Genomic DNA, 18,787 nt, shown 5'->3' on the forward strand with positions numbered 1-18,787 from the left:
CATTGCCTTCGAGTCCATTCTGACTCATAGCAACCCTATAGGACAGAACTGCCCCATAGGGTTTCCAACGAGCGGCTGGTAGATTCGAACTGCCGACCTTTTGGTTAGCAGCTGAACTCTTAACCACTGCACCACCAGGGTTCTGAAAAATGTAGAGAACCATTTTTATAGGGAAAAATTCTCAAAAGACTCTGCAGAGTTTGTCTATAGATTTCATTTTAAGAAACACTGAATTAGGTTGCCTTATTGGCTTGGAAAAAAAAAATCTTAATGAGAAGTTACAGGAGCAACTAAAGATTCTGAAGAAAATGTAGTTCATGAAGTTAATACCTGCCAAGCAGAATGCATATGGGCAGTTTAATTCAAAACTAATGGAGAACTGTTTTTCCCTTGAATGCTTGTTGTGGATACTTGTAGGCCCAGCATCCTCTACACCAAGCAACAGGAATACATTCAAGAAATCCATCCCCAAATCCATTTACATCAGTATAATAACACGCTTCCTTGTGTGTGTGGGTGGGTGGTTTCCAGTAGTTGTGTAGTATTATTAAATATGTTTGGGATGTTATGAAGTTCTTTAAGAAGTTAATGCCAAAGCTCCAGGTATTTTCCCTTATTGCTGACATCTAAATTCCAGCCAGTCTTCAAGGCCAAGCTGTAGTCTTAGATCTTGATCAATCCAGTTCACATTGGTTCTGAATGCACATGGTATGTAATCTATACAGCTTAATCATATGCAATCCTATACACAGAAAAGCCCAGAAGCAAACATGCAAACATACGGTGTACAGGCAGAGTACATGATTATACTGGCCTAGGGTAGGCAATAAGCAGAGTTGGTAAGTAGGATGTTGGCATCAGGGTATTCAGCATTAGGAAAGGGTCTGAAGGAACTCCAGTCTTAAAACGCTTAAAGGTAATGGTGGTAGCATAATCAGAATTCTAAACAAAGATCAAAGAGGGAATCAAATAAGGGAGAACAAAAGCAGGAATACAGTCGAGGCCAGTAGAAGGGAAGGGGCTGTGAAGTGATAGACATTATCTCATTTAGTTCTCCCATCAATTTTAAGAGGCTCAATGTTGTCAAATAACATCCTGAAGGTCACATAGGTCAAATGGAGGCATCTAATCTGATTCCATTACAACCCAGTTTATATGCATCCAGAGCAAAACTTGATTACAAAAGGGAATAAGGTAAGAGGTAGAAAACAAAATAGGACCAACTGCAAAAGCGACATGTTGTTGATCTAGTGGCCCAGGGTCCTTTAAATTCCCCTTGATGAGAAATAGGGCTGGTTCCCAAGGTTACAGGAAAGGAAGAGGGCACCTGAGCAATAAAGATTAAAGAAAAATGGAGCAGTGTACACAGTATATATTAATTTATTAGCATTTATTGCATCACATCTTGACTGCTCAATAGCTTTATAGGTATTTTCTAAAAGTTCTCTATTCTTCACTGAGCTTAGCACAGTGCTATGCACATCAGAAGTGACCCATTAAATACACGGTTAACTTGCCAGATACTACTGTGTCCATGTGATGATAAGGAGAGGATGTGGTCACTCTGGTTATGTTCCCAAGTCATTCATTCTGTGCCTAAATGGAGCTTCTGTGAGTCTTTGGCCATGCAGTCATGAGAACTCAGTCACTCTGGGAATAATAATCAAGGGTTCTCCTTTGAGCTTTTGCCTAATAGCACTCTGTCTCATGTCCTTACACAGATTATTATAAATAGGATATTTGTATAGCGCTATGGCTATAGTCAGAATGTTCCTACACAAGTCTTCCTTAGATAAGGGGTTAAGAGCTGCCTAGCTAACCCAACTGGACGTACAACTGTTAAATGACCTCAAGCCCTTAATTTTCCTTTCATATAACTACCCTCATCGGAAGGGAAATATATTTGTGTTAGATGGGAAGAACTGTATACGTGTTTAGTTTGTTTTTTAAATCGACTTTATTGAGGTACAATTTATATACATTGAAACACACATTTTAAGTGTACAGATCGATGACTTTTGATAAATGTTTATGTAACCACACATGGATAGATTTTACAAATTACATTATATTCAAATACTATTAATTAAAATAATAGAATAAATCTTAGTTTAAAAAAACAGATATTTTGGATTAGTATTTACTGCCTTCTTTATGCAAATACAGTTAAACCTATGAAAGCTGGAACCTGTATAAGGTGAAAACCTGTTAAAGAAGGAAAACTAAAATATTTTCCACTAACAGGGGCAATAGACAAGTGGTAAGACTGCACCCTGTCAAAGGTGGAAAACTTGTGAGACCCAGAAAAACAAGGCAGGCCTGTCAAGTTCTGGTTCCCATGGGTTTCACTGCATATTAACAGACTGTACAGAAATCTAATCCAGAGACTTCATTTTATTTCTTCTGATTTACAGACATCAGAAAAGGAAAATGTTTCAAACAATTTAGTGCATTTAAATTTATGATTACATTTTAAGAAAATATCGACAAACCAGAGCTATACAGAGTTAATGCCCAGTACTGAAAACCCTAGAAATCACCTCTCAGAAGCATCACATAGAGAATCAAGGGTTCTTAGAGACGAAAACATGGCAGTGAGGACAGGGTGAAGAAAGACGATATTGGTCTCAAAACCTTGAAAAACTATTATATGGAAGAAAGACAAAACTTGCTCGAATATGTGGCTCCAGATAGCGAAAGTTCCAGAGGAAAGTTATTAGAGGACAGTGTTTACTTCACATAAAGTAAGAACTTCTAAGAATCAGAGCTCCCAAGTGAGATGGTTGAAATATCCCTGCACAATAACTGTTCAAAAAGAGGCTAGAAAACCACCTATTTGGGAAGCTGGGGCAAGAGTAGAAGGATTACATTAGTTGACCTATCAAGGCCTTTCCAAATCCAATTCTGAGACTGTGTGATTCTAGAACCTTCTTAGAATTTAAAGTCAGCTCTCAAGGAAACCATAACTCAAAGATAGACAACCCCCAAATCATGGTTTGATCAAGAACAAAGACATAAACCTAGACAAAAGTATAAGCAGAAATAGGCTTGCAGGTATGTATACACATTATACACACACATACATACTCATACATCCTACCTTCCCATAATTCCAAGGAAAGGAAAATTAAAAAAAGTTCAGAAAAATAATGATAGAAAACATATTTTATCTTTCCCACCAAAATCTACTTTATGCTTCCTAACCTATGTTAATAGTATCACTGGCTACCGGACTCTGCAGAATAAAGCCTTATCTTTGACTGGGGTGACCAATTTCAACTAAGTTACCCCCAAAATGCCTCTCAGCTGTTCTTCATCTTTCTACTTGTACTGCCACTGCTCCAGGTTAAACTCTTGCAATTGATTCCTAACCAGTCCTCCTGCCTATAATCCCTCCCCTCCCCTAGGCCATTATCCACGCTGCCAACAGTGATCTTTCTGAAGCAAAGACTGTTTACAGCACTCTAACCTGCTCAAAAATCTACACTGGTTCCCTAATGCCTACAAAGTAAAGTTCAAATTCTTTACTAAGGCTTTCAATGACAACACAGTCTGGCCTGGACTCTCCTTGTTTGCCCATGGTACATCGGGCTTTGCTTACACTGGAGTACTGGGCATTCCTGAATAGGCTGTATACTTCTCTACTCCATGTCTTTGTTCATCTGCTCTAAAATGCACCCCTCATCACCACCTGTGGACATTTTACTCATTTTCAAGGCTCATGCAAATGCTACCTAACTATGTGAAGCTATCCTTAATGCTTCTACCTCACAACTCCTGCCTTCTTCTCTTGGAATTAAGTGCTTCCTTGGAGCTGATAATACTTCTCTTCATAACTTATTTTTTGCATTTAACCATCATGCTTAAAATTTCAGTTTCTGGGGTCCAAGCCTATCTCTACCCAACAATTGTTGAAGGCAGAGAGCAGCCTTCATGTATTTCTACGTCCACCCTTGTCAGACCCCCAAAGTCAAGCATCTAACACAGTGCCTCAAAACACATAACAAATGCTCAACAAATGTTTATTGATCTGCAATTTGAGGATAGTTAGACTTCTATCCATGGCTCAATACCAGTCTTAAAAATCATAGCTTTTACTTAAAATTCTAATAAAAGCCTAGTGATTGATAAAAGCCTCTCTTTCTAATATTCTAACAACTCTGAGCCAAAAACAGTTATATACTTACATTCACTAGTAGTGAGAATTCAGTGACCAGTTGGCTAAGTTCAATCAAGTCCTTAAAAAGAGAGAGAGAGGAAATTACTTACTTTTATGCCTCACAGCTACCAAAAAGAAAATCATTTTTAACATACCGCTTCTAAGGTTTCCCATGATTCTGCGGCATTTTGATCTCGAGGAATTTCAGGCAACGCATATATCTGAGTCAAACTCTGAGGACTAGCTTCAGTTTCAGTACTGTGAAATGTTCCTGGATGAACACAGCCCCATGTTTAGAGTTTATTTGCTTTGTTAGAAAGAAGATAGTGTGAATCAATTCCACAAAACAATTTCCATGTAAAATGCTTATTAATTGAATTCAAGCTAAAAGTAAATTGATTTTTCTATAAAAATACAATTATTTATTCATGGCAGCTTGTTCCCCAGATTAGTTAACGAACATTTTTAAAATTAATTCTACAAAGTCATCTAAAAAATGGCTACAAATGCTATCTATCTCGTCTGAACAATCTGTGCTAAATGCGGAAGAAACACCAAAGGAAAACTATTTAGCCAGAGTTCCAGGAAGAGAGATCCAGAAGATACAGATTCAATACTTTTCATTGCTAGATCCTTAATCTTGTCTTTGGCTATTTTAGTAATAAATAGCATACGTACAAGATGTTAAAAGTGGGGAGATGATGTCCTTTGAGCAATAAAAACCAGTCATACTGGTGACAATTTTGTCAACAAACTAACACGTTTTATCATATGCATCTTTTTGTATATATTGTCACCCTTCTTGTTCTTAGATTCATTCTTCTGGCCCATGTCTCCATTGCTTCTTCTACCTCTTTTCAGAGTTTAAAAAAATCATCAACCAAGTAGGATTACTTCCTCATTAAATACTGCTATGATGATGGATTAATTTACATGCCAAACTCCACCTTCAAATCTTTCTTATTTCTTTGTATTGGTTTTACCAAACATTCATTCATTCAACTGATATTATATGTATATAAATGTACATAAATACGGCACAGTGTAGATGCCAATCGAATGCTGGGGATACAGTGGTGAACCATAAGAACAGTTCCAGTGAGGCACCATATGGTAGTGGTTAGGAGAATAGGCCTTTTCAGAAAGACCTGGGTTAGAACTGCAGTTTAACTATTTACTGCTCTTTGTCTTGGGAAGGTATTTAACCTCTTTGAATTATTTTCCTCATTTGTAAAATAAGGTGATATTTACCTCATGAGTTTTTGAGAGGATAAAATGAAATAATGCATGGAAACTACTTCACACAGTACCTGGCATATATATCAAGGACAAGTGTTCAATAGTTACAACAGCTGCTGTTGCTGCTGCTGCTATTATTAGCGCAGCTTACTGTATAATGTGTCACATAAACCAAAAAAATCAAACCCACTGCCATCGAGTCGATTCTGACTCATAGTGACCCTATAGGACAGAGCAGAACTGCCCCCACAGGTTTTCCAAGGAGCGGCTGGTGGATTCGCATTGCCAACCTTTTGGTTAGCAGCAAGCTCTTAACCACTGCGTCACCAGGGCTCCAATATTGTGATATAGACATGTTTAAAGTTCAGTAGAGTTTGATAGAAATTAGGATATGGATAAGTATGGAGTGTTGTATGAGCACAGAAAAGAGGTATTTAACCGAGACTTGTGGAGGAGAGAGTAGTCAGAGAATGTTCTGAAGCTGAAGCCTGAAGATGAACAGAAATTATATAGGTGAATAGGGGTGGGAGAAGAGAGAAGCAAAGAGTATTCAAGTCAAGGAGAACAATATGTGCACAGGCTTCAGTAAAGCTGAAGCATAGACTGTGACAAAGAAAAACGCAAAGGTTGAGGCTGGAAATCTAAGCTGAGATTATACATAGAATTATAACCTACGTTAAAGACCTTCATCTTCTCATAAGATAAATACAGAACTATTAAAAGGAGCTGAAGACTATCGGGAAGCTGGAGGGTGCCACAATCAGGTCTTAGAAAGGGAACCATACCTGTAGTGTGAACATAGATAAGGATGGAGCTGAAGGTGAGAAAATTAGAGAGGTAAGAAAACAGTTGGAAGGCTTTGCAATATGTCCAGTGCAAAACGATGAAGATCTGCTTTAGGATAGTGGCAGTGGAATCAGCTAGAAGAGATCTGAAAGATCTACTTTGCTCTTCCCCTTGACTTCAAGCTCAAAATACCAATATTTAATATTTTCTGAGCACCCATTCTATATTGTGTTAGGTACTAGCAATAAAAAGACAGTACTTGCTCTTGAGAAACTTATATTCTAGAAGAGTCAGATATACCAAGAGACAATTCTAAAACAATAGGAGAGTGCATTGACAGACAGACAGATAGATAGATAGATAGATAGATAAATACAGTATTTTGTGGCAGTTCCAAGTTGAGAGTGGCATCTGACACAGCTTGGTGTCGTGGTGCAGTACATGGGAAGGCCTCCTACAAAAGGTACCGTAACCAGGCAATGAAAAGAGGAACATATTCTAAGTGTGGAGACCAGCAAGAACAAAGGCCCTCAAGGAAGAAAAATACAGTGTACCGTTAAAATAAGCAGTTTGGGTGTGCCGAAACATAAAGTAAAAGACGAGAATTTATGAGAACAAGACATTACTGATGGTAAGGAGGGGCCTTGTAAGCCAGTTAAAGAACTTGGGCTTAATCCAGTGGACAGTGGAGAGTTACTGAAGCAGAGAAATGACATGGTGACATGTCACACCTGAACTACTTCTAAAAGAAAGTCAGTATAACTGTAAGCTCATCCTTTCTCAATTCTTTTTTTTAGCCTAGCCTATAGCTAAATGGTATTTTATAAAACGCTTTACTGTTTACCTTTCATAGTCTATGGACGTTTTACCTACTTCTCAAGAAAAAGCCTGTTTGAATTGCTTTGGAAGGGCATGAGAGTCAATTAGTTGAGTAAAAACTATTTGTAGGCTTATCCAAATTGAAAGTGTTCTTTTATTTTTGAATTTTAACTTATATGAATATATTTCCTGATCTTAAAGAGACAGCAAAACATCAGATATAGAATGTTTTACATTACATTATGGCAATTATCCAATATTTTAAAAGTTCTCAATGATCTTCACAAACGCTTAAAATAGTTAATTACCATATGCTCTAAGTTATCACATAAAGACACCTTCATTTTCACTTCAACCAAGACAAATGAATTACTCTGTGACCTTTCTTCCACTTAGTATTTCTACTGTAATATGTATTCCAACTTCTTGAATATGACAAATAATGATAACTTCATTATCACTAACAGACCAAATGTAAAGCAGAACTTTACAAACACCATGCCTACTCTACAAATTTTTTTAAGCCATAACCTCTGAACTGTTAAAAACAGGGAGGATTTGAATGAAGTATGCCAAGGTACACAACAAAACGAAGAGAGACTGTCATATATAAATTCTTCATTAAAAAATGAAAGGGTGGGAAAGGTTTGACATTTTTAACAAACATAAAAGATTTCCGTCAGTAAAAAGTAAGAAATGTTTGTCATTTACGTCTCATTTGAAACCAAACTGCGTATGCATCTTAGTTCAAATACAGTCTTAGAACAAAGAAGTCTGTTCTCTTCCATGGAAAACCCTGTTGTAAACTCAAAACTCTGTACACCACTAATCAATGCAAAGCATGACTACCAATTAAGAAAGGAAACTTTTAAATTTCTACAACTTTCATAATTTACTTATTCCAGCTTGCATGAAAAATCACTACCTCAGTGATCATCCCTTCACTTCAAACTTTTATACAATTCTGTGGATATGATGAGGCAACACATCGAGACAGATTATAGCTACAGGAAAGTAGGATGAAGAACTCCTACCCTGTCCACAGAAGTCAAAATTATAATTGTTTTAGGTGACATAACAATCTCAGAGTTCCATCGACATGCAAACAATGGCAAGTGCAAAGGACAAGTAGAATATGTATTACTCACCACTACTTTTCAAACTCCAGAATTTGTTTTAAGACCTTCCTATTGGCTATAAACTCAGAAAAAACATTAAGATAGTTTTAGTTCAAGTGAGAAATAAGCTTAATAACATAGACATAAAACTTTTCCCTTCTCCTCTCTATATATCCAAATATTGTCTTTCTCCATAGTTCATGAGGAGAAATGATTCCACCAAGAATTACAACATAATATATAAGAAATTTCCACTAAACACTACTACATCAGGAAAAGTTACCTTATAAATCTAAGTTAATTTAAAAGCATTCCTTGAAGTTTTTCATGTTCTGATAGCTTTAAAAAATAGTGAAATTAATTTACTGATCACCTATATAAATCTATCAATCAAAATAAAATGACCTCTAAGCCATGCTTAACTTAGCTGAAAAGACTTTTGAGAAAATTAAAACCAACCGAAAACACAGATTCTGAATAATGTCATACAAAAACCATGTACATGTTTCACAAAAATGTTCCGTACATGCATATACATGTGATAAAATCTAATATTTCATCAAATTCAATATGCTGGTCTGAAGTCCCCAGCAGTTTTCAGATTGGATTCTTTTCTTTTGTGAATATTTGTTTAAACTGTAATAAGATTCTGTTCCTATTGCGCTGGTGAAGTGTGTATGCTGGATGGGGAGTAAAGAAAGACAAGCACTGTTTCGCACTGTACAGCTTGATATACCTTTCTAAATACAAATCAAATTTGTAGGCTCATCACTTCTCTTGGTGGGAAACAATACACTAAAAATGAAACTAGACCCACAAGTGAGGCAGAAGGGAGTTTCTCAGATCAAGCAAGATTGGCAGAGAAGATTCGCTTTAGGAACACTCAGAATCTGGACAAAAGAAACAGCAAAATTATCACAGTTTCTCTCTAAACTTAATAAGCTGCTTTCACTCTCCAGGGAACATAAAACATCCTACTCTCCTTGTTATTTCTATCTGTAAATGAAAAACTATTTTTGTATTTTTGATCTTACGGAAATGTGGCAACATTTCTCCTGAATCTTTGGTGATGTTTCCAACCAATTTATTTAGAATCAGATTGAATTTTTAAAGGAAAAAGTGTTTTAAGGCACTTAACTTCTATGCAAATAAAACACATTTTTCTGTATAGGCTGTCAGTACTATAATGAGCATCTAAAGCAAAAAATGAGGAAAAGCTGGAGAGCACAGGATAAAAACATGAATGACAGAAAAGAGTCGATAGCTAGAAAACCACATATGGAGCAAACCCACTTCCCACCCCATGACTGAAGTATTATGTAAATTAGTTACTTGATTTCTTTTCATTATTCTCCTTTCCCATCCTCTCAATTATTTGTTAATAATATTTCTGGATTTAAGTCAATCTAGTAGAGATTCTCACACTTGGTAAAACACTCAGGCACTTCGTGAGACAGTTCATTTTAACTGCTTTATGTTGGCAATGGATTCACAGTCAAAGCACCATCTGACCAGCAGACCATTCATAATGTGAAATTCTGCACATCATTTTAGGGGTAATTTAGGTAGGTGACTTTATAAACCTGGATACGACTGTCTCAATCAAATCAGCACTAGTTTTGGAGGTTTAATTTTGGTTTTCTCCAACTGGCAACTGATCAGGTCTTTAGCTTATTCAGTGTTCCATGAATTGAGAAGTTTGAGAATCAACAGAGTTGGAATGTGAATTTCACCTGCTATTTCTTCTCCTTCAAACTCTGGCTCTGCCCCAGTCCTTTTCAGTTCGTCTGTACACATGCTTCCTCAAGTTCTGCCAAAATTTTTTTATACCAGTCAGCTTCCTATGGGGAAAGTTAATTGCCAGTAAACTGCCTTTTCCCAACAATCACCTAATTGTTCTGATGATACATAAACCCAAGATTGTTGAGCCCAAACAATTCTACTGGTGGAAACACAAACAATGTAATAATAAAATGCAAACTGAAGCAGCAAGTATTAGATTATTTTTCTATTGTGAGGAACCTCTCAGACAGACCTCAAAATTTTCATCTGTTAAGGAATTGCTGGTGATGGGTGATTTAAAGCTAAATAGCAACGAAGATTGGTGCCAGCTACTCTTTCCAGAAAATCTAGCTTATCTTCGCTGTTGTTATTGCCATCACAACTGTCACAATGTCTGGGTGCATAAGACTGTCCCTTAATCACATGCAACTGAAGTCCAGTTTCTTTACACATGCACATAAAATGTCAGTTTCCACTGAATGATAAGAACAGCATTCAGCCTCATCAGTATGGGGTGATAACTACAGATGAACAGAATAATGAAAACAATAACTACAAACTACAAAAAACATTTTCCTCAGTACTCTACAGCCAAGGGTTGAGTGCTATTATCTTCTCCCCAAAATATTTTAGGTACTGGTTATCCACATAGTGAAGTGACTGCAGCACATCTGAAATTACAAAACTATCTCTAAAAAGGTATTCATTTCTATTTATAAAACATTAATTAATAGTCCACTTATGATACAGTGGCTGCAACAATGGGGTCAAACATAGCAACAACTGTGAGGATGGCACAGGACCGGGCAACGTTTTGCTCTGTTGCACACAGGGTCGCAGTGAGTTGGAACCGACTTGACAGCACCTAACAACAACGACAACATGTACCAAGCATTGTACTATGTACTAAAGATACAATAAAAGCAAGATCATTCAGAAACTGTGGATGATAGCCTAAATTCTTCTTCTGATGTCTTTTTGATTTCCCTGTAAACTGCTGGATCATTAGCACTGAAAATATGAAATTAAAAATAATCTGGCTTTGGAGATAGAATGTGGTACAAAGGCTCCTGGGTAAACGAAATGAGAAGAACCAGGCAGGTGTAGTGTCCCTCAGATTCTAATCTAATTTATAATTTATTTATATACCCTAACTCTTCCATAAGGATTTAAGACAATTTAGAAGGATACATAAATGTAACAGGATGGTATAAATTAAAAAGAGAAACACTAAAAAAAAAAAAAAAAGAGGGAAAAATAAGAGTACCAATTATAAAATAAGGTCAGGATAGGTTAAAAATTTGGCTTTTGGTGGGTTAAAAATTTTGGCTTTAAGCTTTTCAGCAGACAACTCAAGTAGGAAAGCCTTATCAGTTATGCCATTCAATACTCAAAAGACAAAAAGAGAGTAACTGCTCAGAACTACTTGTTGTTAGGTACCATCGAGTTGGTTCCAGCTCATACCAATCCTATATACAACAGAACAAAACACTACCCAGTACTGTGCCATCCTCACAATCGTTGCTATGCTTGAGCCCATCATTGCAGCCACTGTGTCAATCCATCTCATCAAGGGTCTTCCTCTCTTTTGCTGACCCTCTACTTTACCAAGCATGATGTCCTTCTCTAGGGACTGATCCCTCCTGATAACATGTCCAAAGTATGTGAGACAAAGTCTCACCATCCTTGACTCTAAGGAGCATTCTGGCTATACTTATTCCAAGACAGACCTGTTTGTTCTTCTGGCAGTCCATGGTATATTCGATATTCTTCACCAACACCATAACTCAAATGCCATCAACTCTTCAGTCTTCCTTATTCATTGCCCAGCATTCGTATGCAGATGAGGCGACTGAAAATACCATGGCTTGGGTCAGGTGCACCTTAGTCCTCTAGGTCCCATCTTTGCTTTTTAACACTTTAAAGAGGTCTTTTGCAGCAGATCTGCCCAATGCAATATGTCATTTGATTTCCTGACTGCTGCTTCCATGGGCATTGACTGTGGATCCAAGTAAAATTAAATCCTTGACAACTTCAATATTTTATCCATTTATTATGATGGTGCTTATTGGTTCAGTTGTGAGGATTTTTGTTTTCTTTATGTTAAGGTATAGTCCATACTGAAGGCTGTAGTCTTTTGCTTCATCAGTAAGTGCTTCAAGTCCTTTTCACTTTCAGCAAACAAGGTTATGTCATCTGCATATCACAGTCGTTAATGAGTCTTCCTCCAATCTTGATGTGTTCTTCTTCAAATAGTCTAGCTTCTTGGGTTATTTGCTCAGTATACAGATTGAATAAGTATGGTGAAAGGATTTAATACTCATAAGACAAAAACAGAGCAGCTGCTCAGAAATACTGCTATGTACTAAATCAAGAATTTTTTTCAGGCTTCCTTAGGAAGATGTTACTATAACATAATCCATAACTATCAATTATATTTTTAGAAGAACATAATGACAAGTTTTCACAGGGCACTGATAGCAGGACCCCCAATGCAGGTTTTTTTATATTGTCAGTTGAATTCAGAGAACTGAACTGGGAGACTGATCTAACATCCTCTATGCAAACTAGAATGCCTAAGAAAAAAACACGCCTAACAGAGCCAGAACAGGTCACCCCTCCACCTGCAAATGAGTGACGAGCAGTCTGCATGCAAGGATGAGATCCCTTAGAAAATATTTTTACATTTCTTTTCAATACATAGAGAAACAGAGAAACAGGTACTTGAGGTCCTAAAATTTCACTTCATACAGTATAGCCTCTAAATTTTTATTCTGCAAAATTTTCTTGGTAGGAATTTCCAGACATACTCAGTCCACGGGTTCAGCCACTTGGAACTGGAATAACAGATGATCCCTGGTGTCCTATAGATAATTTGCAATATCTACACAGGGAGATGAGCTACAATTAATTACTTTACTATGATCAAGAATCCACCAAATGCATCTGTCAGTTTGTCGTACTGTGGTGGCTTGTGTGTTGCTGTGATACTGGAAGCTTTGCCATCAGTATTTCAAATACCAGCAGGGTCACCCTTAGTGGACAGGTTTCAGCTGAGCTTCCAGACTAAGACAGACTAGGAAGAAGGAACTGGCAGTCTATTTCTGAAAAAACTGGCCAGTGAAAACTTTATGTATAGCAGCAGAACACTGTCTGACATAGTGCCAGAAGATGAGCACCTCAGGCTGGAAGGCACTCAAAACACAGCTGAGGAAGAGCTGCCTCCTCAAAGTAAAGTTGACCTTAATGATGTGGATGGAGTCAAGATTTCAGGACCTTCATTTGCTGATGTGGCACGACTCAAAATGAGAAGAATCAGCTGCAAACATCCATTAATAACTAGAACCTGGAATGTACAGAGTATGAATCTAGGAAAATTGGAAGTTGTCAGAAATGAAATGGAACACATAAAGATCAATATCTTAGGCATTAGCGAGCTGAAATGGACTGGTGTTGGACATTCTGAATCAGACAATTAGATGGTCTACTATGCTGTGAATGACAAACTGAAGAGGAATGGCATCACACTCGTCAAAAAGAACGTTTCAAGATCTATCCTAAAGTATAACCCTGTCAGTGACAGGATAATATCCATACGCCGACAAGGAAGACCAGTTAATATGATTATTATTCAAATTTACGCACCAACCACTAATGCCAAAGAGGAGGAAATTGAAGATTTTTACCAACTTCTGCAGTCTGAAACTGATCAGATATGCAATCAAGATGCACTGATAAATTACTAGTGATTGGAATGTGAAAGTTGGAAACAAAGAAGGATGGGAAAATATGGCCTTGGTGATAGAAATGATGCCAGAGATCATCATTTGATAGCATGACAGAATTTTGCAAGACCAAACGACTTATTCATTGCAAATATAATACCTTTTTTCAACAGCATAAATGGCGACTATACATGTGGACCTTATCAGATGGAAAACACAGGAATCAAATTGACTACATTACGGAAAAAGATGACTGAAAAACTCAGTATCATCAGTCAGAACAAGGCCAGGCGCCAACTGTAACAGACCATCAATTGCTCATATGCAAGTTCAAGCTGAAGCTGAAGAAAATTAAAACAAGTCCACATAAGCCAAAATATGAGCTCAAGTATATTCCACCTGAATTTGGAGACCATCTCAAGAACTGAATAGATCTGACGTATTGAACACTAATGACTGAAGACCAGACAAGTTGTGGGATGATATCAAGGATGTGACACATGAAGAAAGCAAAAGGTCATGAAAAAGACGAGAAAGAAAGAAAAGACCAAAATGGATGTCAGAAGAGACTCTGAAACTTGCTCTTGAACACAGAGTAGCTAAAGTGAATGGAAGAAATAATGAAGTAAAAGAGCTGAAGAGAAGATTTCAAAGGGCAGCTCGAGAAGACAAAGTACAGTATTATAATGACATGTGCAAAGACCTGGAGTTAGAAAACCAAGAGGGAAGAACCCACGCTTGGCATTTCTCAAGCTGAAAGAACTGAAGAGAAAATTCAAGTCTCAAGTTGCAATTTTGAAGGGTTCTATCTATGAGCAAAATATTGAATGATGCAAGAAGCATCAAAAGCAGATGGAGGAATACACAGTCACTGTACCAAAAAGAACTGGTTGACATTTAACCATTTCAGGAGGTATCATATGATCAAGAACCGATGGTATTGAAGGAAGAAGTCCAAGTTGCACTGAAGGCATTGTGAAAAACAAGGCTCCAGGCATTGACAGAATACTAATTGAGATGTTTCAACCAATGGATGCAGTGCTGGAAGTGCTCACTTGTCTATGCAAAGAAATCTGGAAGACAGCTACTGGGCCAACCAACTGGAAGAGATCCATAGTTGTGACCATTTCAAAGAAAGGTGATCCAACAGAATCAAGAAATTATTGAACATCATCATTAATATCACAGGCAAGTAAAATTTTGCTGAAGATGACTCAAACAGCAGTTACAGCAGTACGTCAACAAGAAACTGCCAGATAGTCAACCCAAATTCAGAAAAGGACAGGGAAAGAGAGATATCACTGCTGATGTGAGATGGATCTTCAGCATGACCCAAACCATGATATTGTCAATTACCTCATATGCATGAGAAGGCTGGACAATGAATAAGGAAGACTAAAGAAGAATTGATGCCTGTGAATTATGGTGTTGGTGAAGAATACTGAATTTACCACGGACTGCCAGAAGAACGAACAAGTCTATCTTGGAAGAAATACAGCCAGAGTGCTCCATGGAAGTGAAGATGGAGAGACTTTGTCTCACGTACTTTGGATGTGTTATCAGGAGGGACTAGTTCCTGTAGAAGGGTATCATGCTTGGTAAAGTACAGGGTCAGTGAAAAAGAGGAAGACCCTTGATGAGACAGATTGACAAAGTGGCTGCAACAATGGACTCAAACATAACAATGACTGTGAAGATGGCAGAGGACCACACATTGTTTCGTTCTACTGTACACAAGGTCACTATGAGTCAGAAGTGACTCAATGGCACCTAACAACAACAACGATGATGAAGAATAGTGCTTCTGTTCTATCTCCTAGTTTGCTGCATAATGCCTAGGGTCCTAAAAGCTTTCACGCAGCCATCCAACGTACAATTGGTCTCTATTCACCTGGAGCAACAGAGGGAGAAGGAGAATCAGGATTAGGCGGAAGAAACGGAATGTATGGCTACCTGCCTCCATGAACAACTGCCTCCTCTGCCACGAGACCAGAAGAACTGGATGGTGCCTGGTACCATTACTGAACAATTTGATCAAGGATTCTGCATAATTCTATGTAAGAATTGTGATCAAAAAGGAGAAAATGCAAAACAATTTCAAACTGCCATGGAATCCAGACTTTCTGGAGCCATGAAAGCTAGATGAACTCCCAAAAGTACTGCTCTGAGATAATCTTTAACTGTAAAACAAAAATATCCCCTGAAGTCTTCTTAAAACCAAACAAGTTTACCTTAACTAGTAAAGAATGCCTGCCTTGAGCATGGTGCTCTTTTAAGATCTATATGGGATCAAACTGACAACACCAACTCAAAAAATTAGACAGGAAACTTAGGGGACAGTGAGTTTATGTTAATGAGGGAGGAACAATTTGGAAAAGGAGGACGAAAATGATTTTACAACTTAAAGACTATAATCAAGGTCACTGAATAAAACACGCAGAAATTGTTGAATTGGTTATGTTCTATTGTGTATATTGCCAACAACAACAAAAAATATTAAAAAAAAAAAAAACATACCACCAACAGTCATGGATCTAGTCAAAGAAGGCTGTAATAAAGTTTCTTCATCATTAAATTGTTTCTTAAGTTCTTCTACAGATGCCAAATGGAGTTGGAGAAATTCTGCTGTTGCTGCCGATGCTTCTTCTTTAACTGGATCTATCATTCTCTTCAGAAGTCCTAGGTCATCCTTTCGGACTTTCAAACAAAGTGTCTCCATTTCTCGGATATTGGAACGGAGTTGCTATAAAAGAGAAAAAAATCATTAATGCCACCATCTCTTAGTATAAAATATCTTTATTTTTGGAGTTAATTCGTGATAATGGTTGTGGATGAAAATGCTTACAACTGTTTTCTATAATATAAGGTACAGTATAATGTTTTTCTGTTTTCATGTCTGTGGTCAAATCCAGCTTCTTTAGAACCCATATCCTTATACCTTGAATTTATTTAGCATTTTTTTTCTTCATTAAATGTGATTATTATGAAGGTAACAAATACTCTGCATAAGTAAGTCAAATATTGCAGAAAAATATAAAGAAAAACTTAATGATTTCTCCACTTCACCAATCCCATCTGCTCTTTTAACCCAATCCTTTCATGCATTTCTCACTGCTCATGCAAACAGCAGACTACATTACGTACAATAATCTATACTTTGTCCCCCTGCATCCCAATTTAACATATCATCATGGGCATCCCTCCTAGTCAATAGTTGCATAATATTCCATAGTATGGATGTAGTATCATTTATTCAGTCACTCCTCCAGTGATCAAGTTATTTATGTTGTTTCCAGTTTTTAATTGTTACAAATTATGAAATAGATATCCTTGCATATATTATAGCATATACCATTTTTTGTAGGAATGATTCCCAGAAGTGAGAGTACTCAAAAGATATATGCACTTTTTATCACTAGCTAGCATAAGTTTTTTTCTCCCCAGAAGGCTGTAACAGTTCATACTACCCTCAATGTGTTAGAGCTCATCTCCCCACATACTGCCAGTCCTGCATGTTACCTCCTTGTTGTTTTACTCTGCACTTCCCTATGAGTGAGGTTGCTGGATTTTTATCAAATGCTTTCCCCCTTTTTTTTTTAAAAAAAAAAAAACCTATTGGCACGATAATTTTCCCTTTAATTTGATGACATAATGAATTATGTGCAGATTTCACTGTATTGAGACAGCCTTATATTCCTGGGATAACTCTTACTGATCAGTATATAACTTTTTAAAAAATATACTGCTGGATTTGAGTTGCTAGTATTTTATTTCCAATTTTTGCATGTGTATATACGTTTGTGTTCATACTATCTTTACGAGGTTTAAGCTCGCTTTACCAGGTTTAAGGTTGTGCTAGCTTCGTAACATGAACTGGGGAGCTTCCTATCTTTTTTGATAGTATGTAATTTGAAAAACATAGAAACCAATTATTCTTTGAAGATTAAAAAGAACTAATTTGCAAAAATGATCTAAGCCTGATTTTTTTTAAATTACAGATCTCTACTCATATAATATTTTAAATTGTTTTCCCCTGAAGTGCTTTTGTAGATATTAATGTAAAATCCCAGAGAGGTGAGCTGTGAAGTCAGGGCCACATCTGCTTTGGAAGTATTTGCATAGTTCGTGTGTTTGACAGCCTCACAAAGCTAGGGGTGAAAACTGGATGCCAGGGCTTGCTAAGTGTGAGGATGCTGGTGCTGGGGGATGGAATTTAAAGACCCATACTCTAGGAGTACAGGTGATCCTGAAATAAACCTGCCCTTGCATGAACTGCAGCTTGGCTTCCAGTCTTTTTGGTAGCCCACAAAAATCTTAAGTCCTAAAATAGTGTAAAGACAAACTTGGAAAGTTAGTGTATCCAGGAGCTTAGAAGAAGCAAATGAAAATCATCTCTGAAGGAAGATAATATCATCCCTAGCTTCAAATAATTTCTATAAACAATTTTTCAAATATAATGTCTAGCACTAATCAAAGATAGTCAAGCATATAAGGACATACATAACACAAAGAAACAGCAAAAACAACATATAACAGAAACAGATCCAAAGGGACACCTGATATGGGAATTGCAAATGTAGTCCATAAAACCGTGAGAGACCGTGACCATGCCATCTTGAAGTTCATAACAGTTACAAAAAGAATACTGGGAATAGTGACACTTCAAGGAAATGAATTTTATCAAGTTTAGAGAAAACAGTAGAAATTATATTGTGATAGGAAGAACTTTTTAAAAAGAGATGCGGTTTCTAAAAAGTGAAATTCTGACAATATAAAAACAAGTTAGTCTAATAAGAAAGAATGAAAAAAAGAAAGAAAGAAAGGCATCTAAATAACCCAATATGGTTGTGTAAGGTGTGCTATGGTAAGTGTAGAATTTTAAGAGACTTTTTTTTTTATCGTTGTAATTAAATGAAGTTTACACTTCAAGTTAGTCTCCCGTACAATTTTTTTTTTTTTTACATACATTGTTATGAGACGCTGACCGCTCACCCCATTCTGTGACAGCACACTCCTCCCCTCCGCCCCTGATAACCCATGAACATTCAACCAGCTCCTAACTCTCTCTGCCTTCCCATCTCACCTCTGGACAGAAGCTGCCCCTTTGGTCTCCTGTATCTACTTGACTAAGAGGCACATTCTTCATGAGTATCACTTTA

At 37.1% G+C, this 18,787-nt stretch overlaps 1 protein-coding gene across 2 annotated transcripts in view; it reads right to left on the reverse strand.

Annotated features, from left to right (window-relative positions):
* STX17 (syntaxin 17) overlaps positions 1–18,787 on the reverse strand; it is a 52,417-nt gene that overhangs the window by 7,685 nt on the left and 25,945 nt on the right. For both annotated transcript variants that reach the window (XM_004372228.3, XM_023727467.1), the window contains 3 exons: positions 16,146–16,371; positions 4,315–4,430; positions 4,188–4,238 (listed from right to left, as the gene is read on the reverse strand). In XM_004372228.3, the coding sequence (XP_004372285.1) occupies positions 4,188–4,238; positions 4,315–4,430; positions 16,146–16,371 (393 nt within the window). The remainder of the gene's footprint in view (positions 1–4,187; positions 4,239–4,314; positions 4,431–16,145; positions 16,372–18,787) is intronic.

Source organism: Trichechus manatus, unplaced genomic scaffold, assembly GCF_000243295.1.
Source record: "Trichechus manatus latirostris isolate Lorelei unplaced genomic scaffold, TriManLat1.0 scaffold00016, whole genome shotgun sequence".
NCBI lineage: Eukaryota > Metazoa > Chordata > Mammalia > Sirenia > Trichechidae > Trichechus > Trichechus manatus.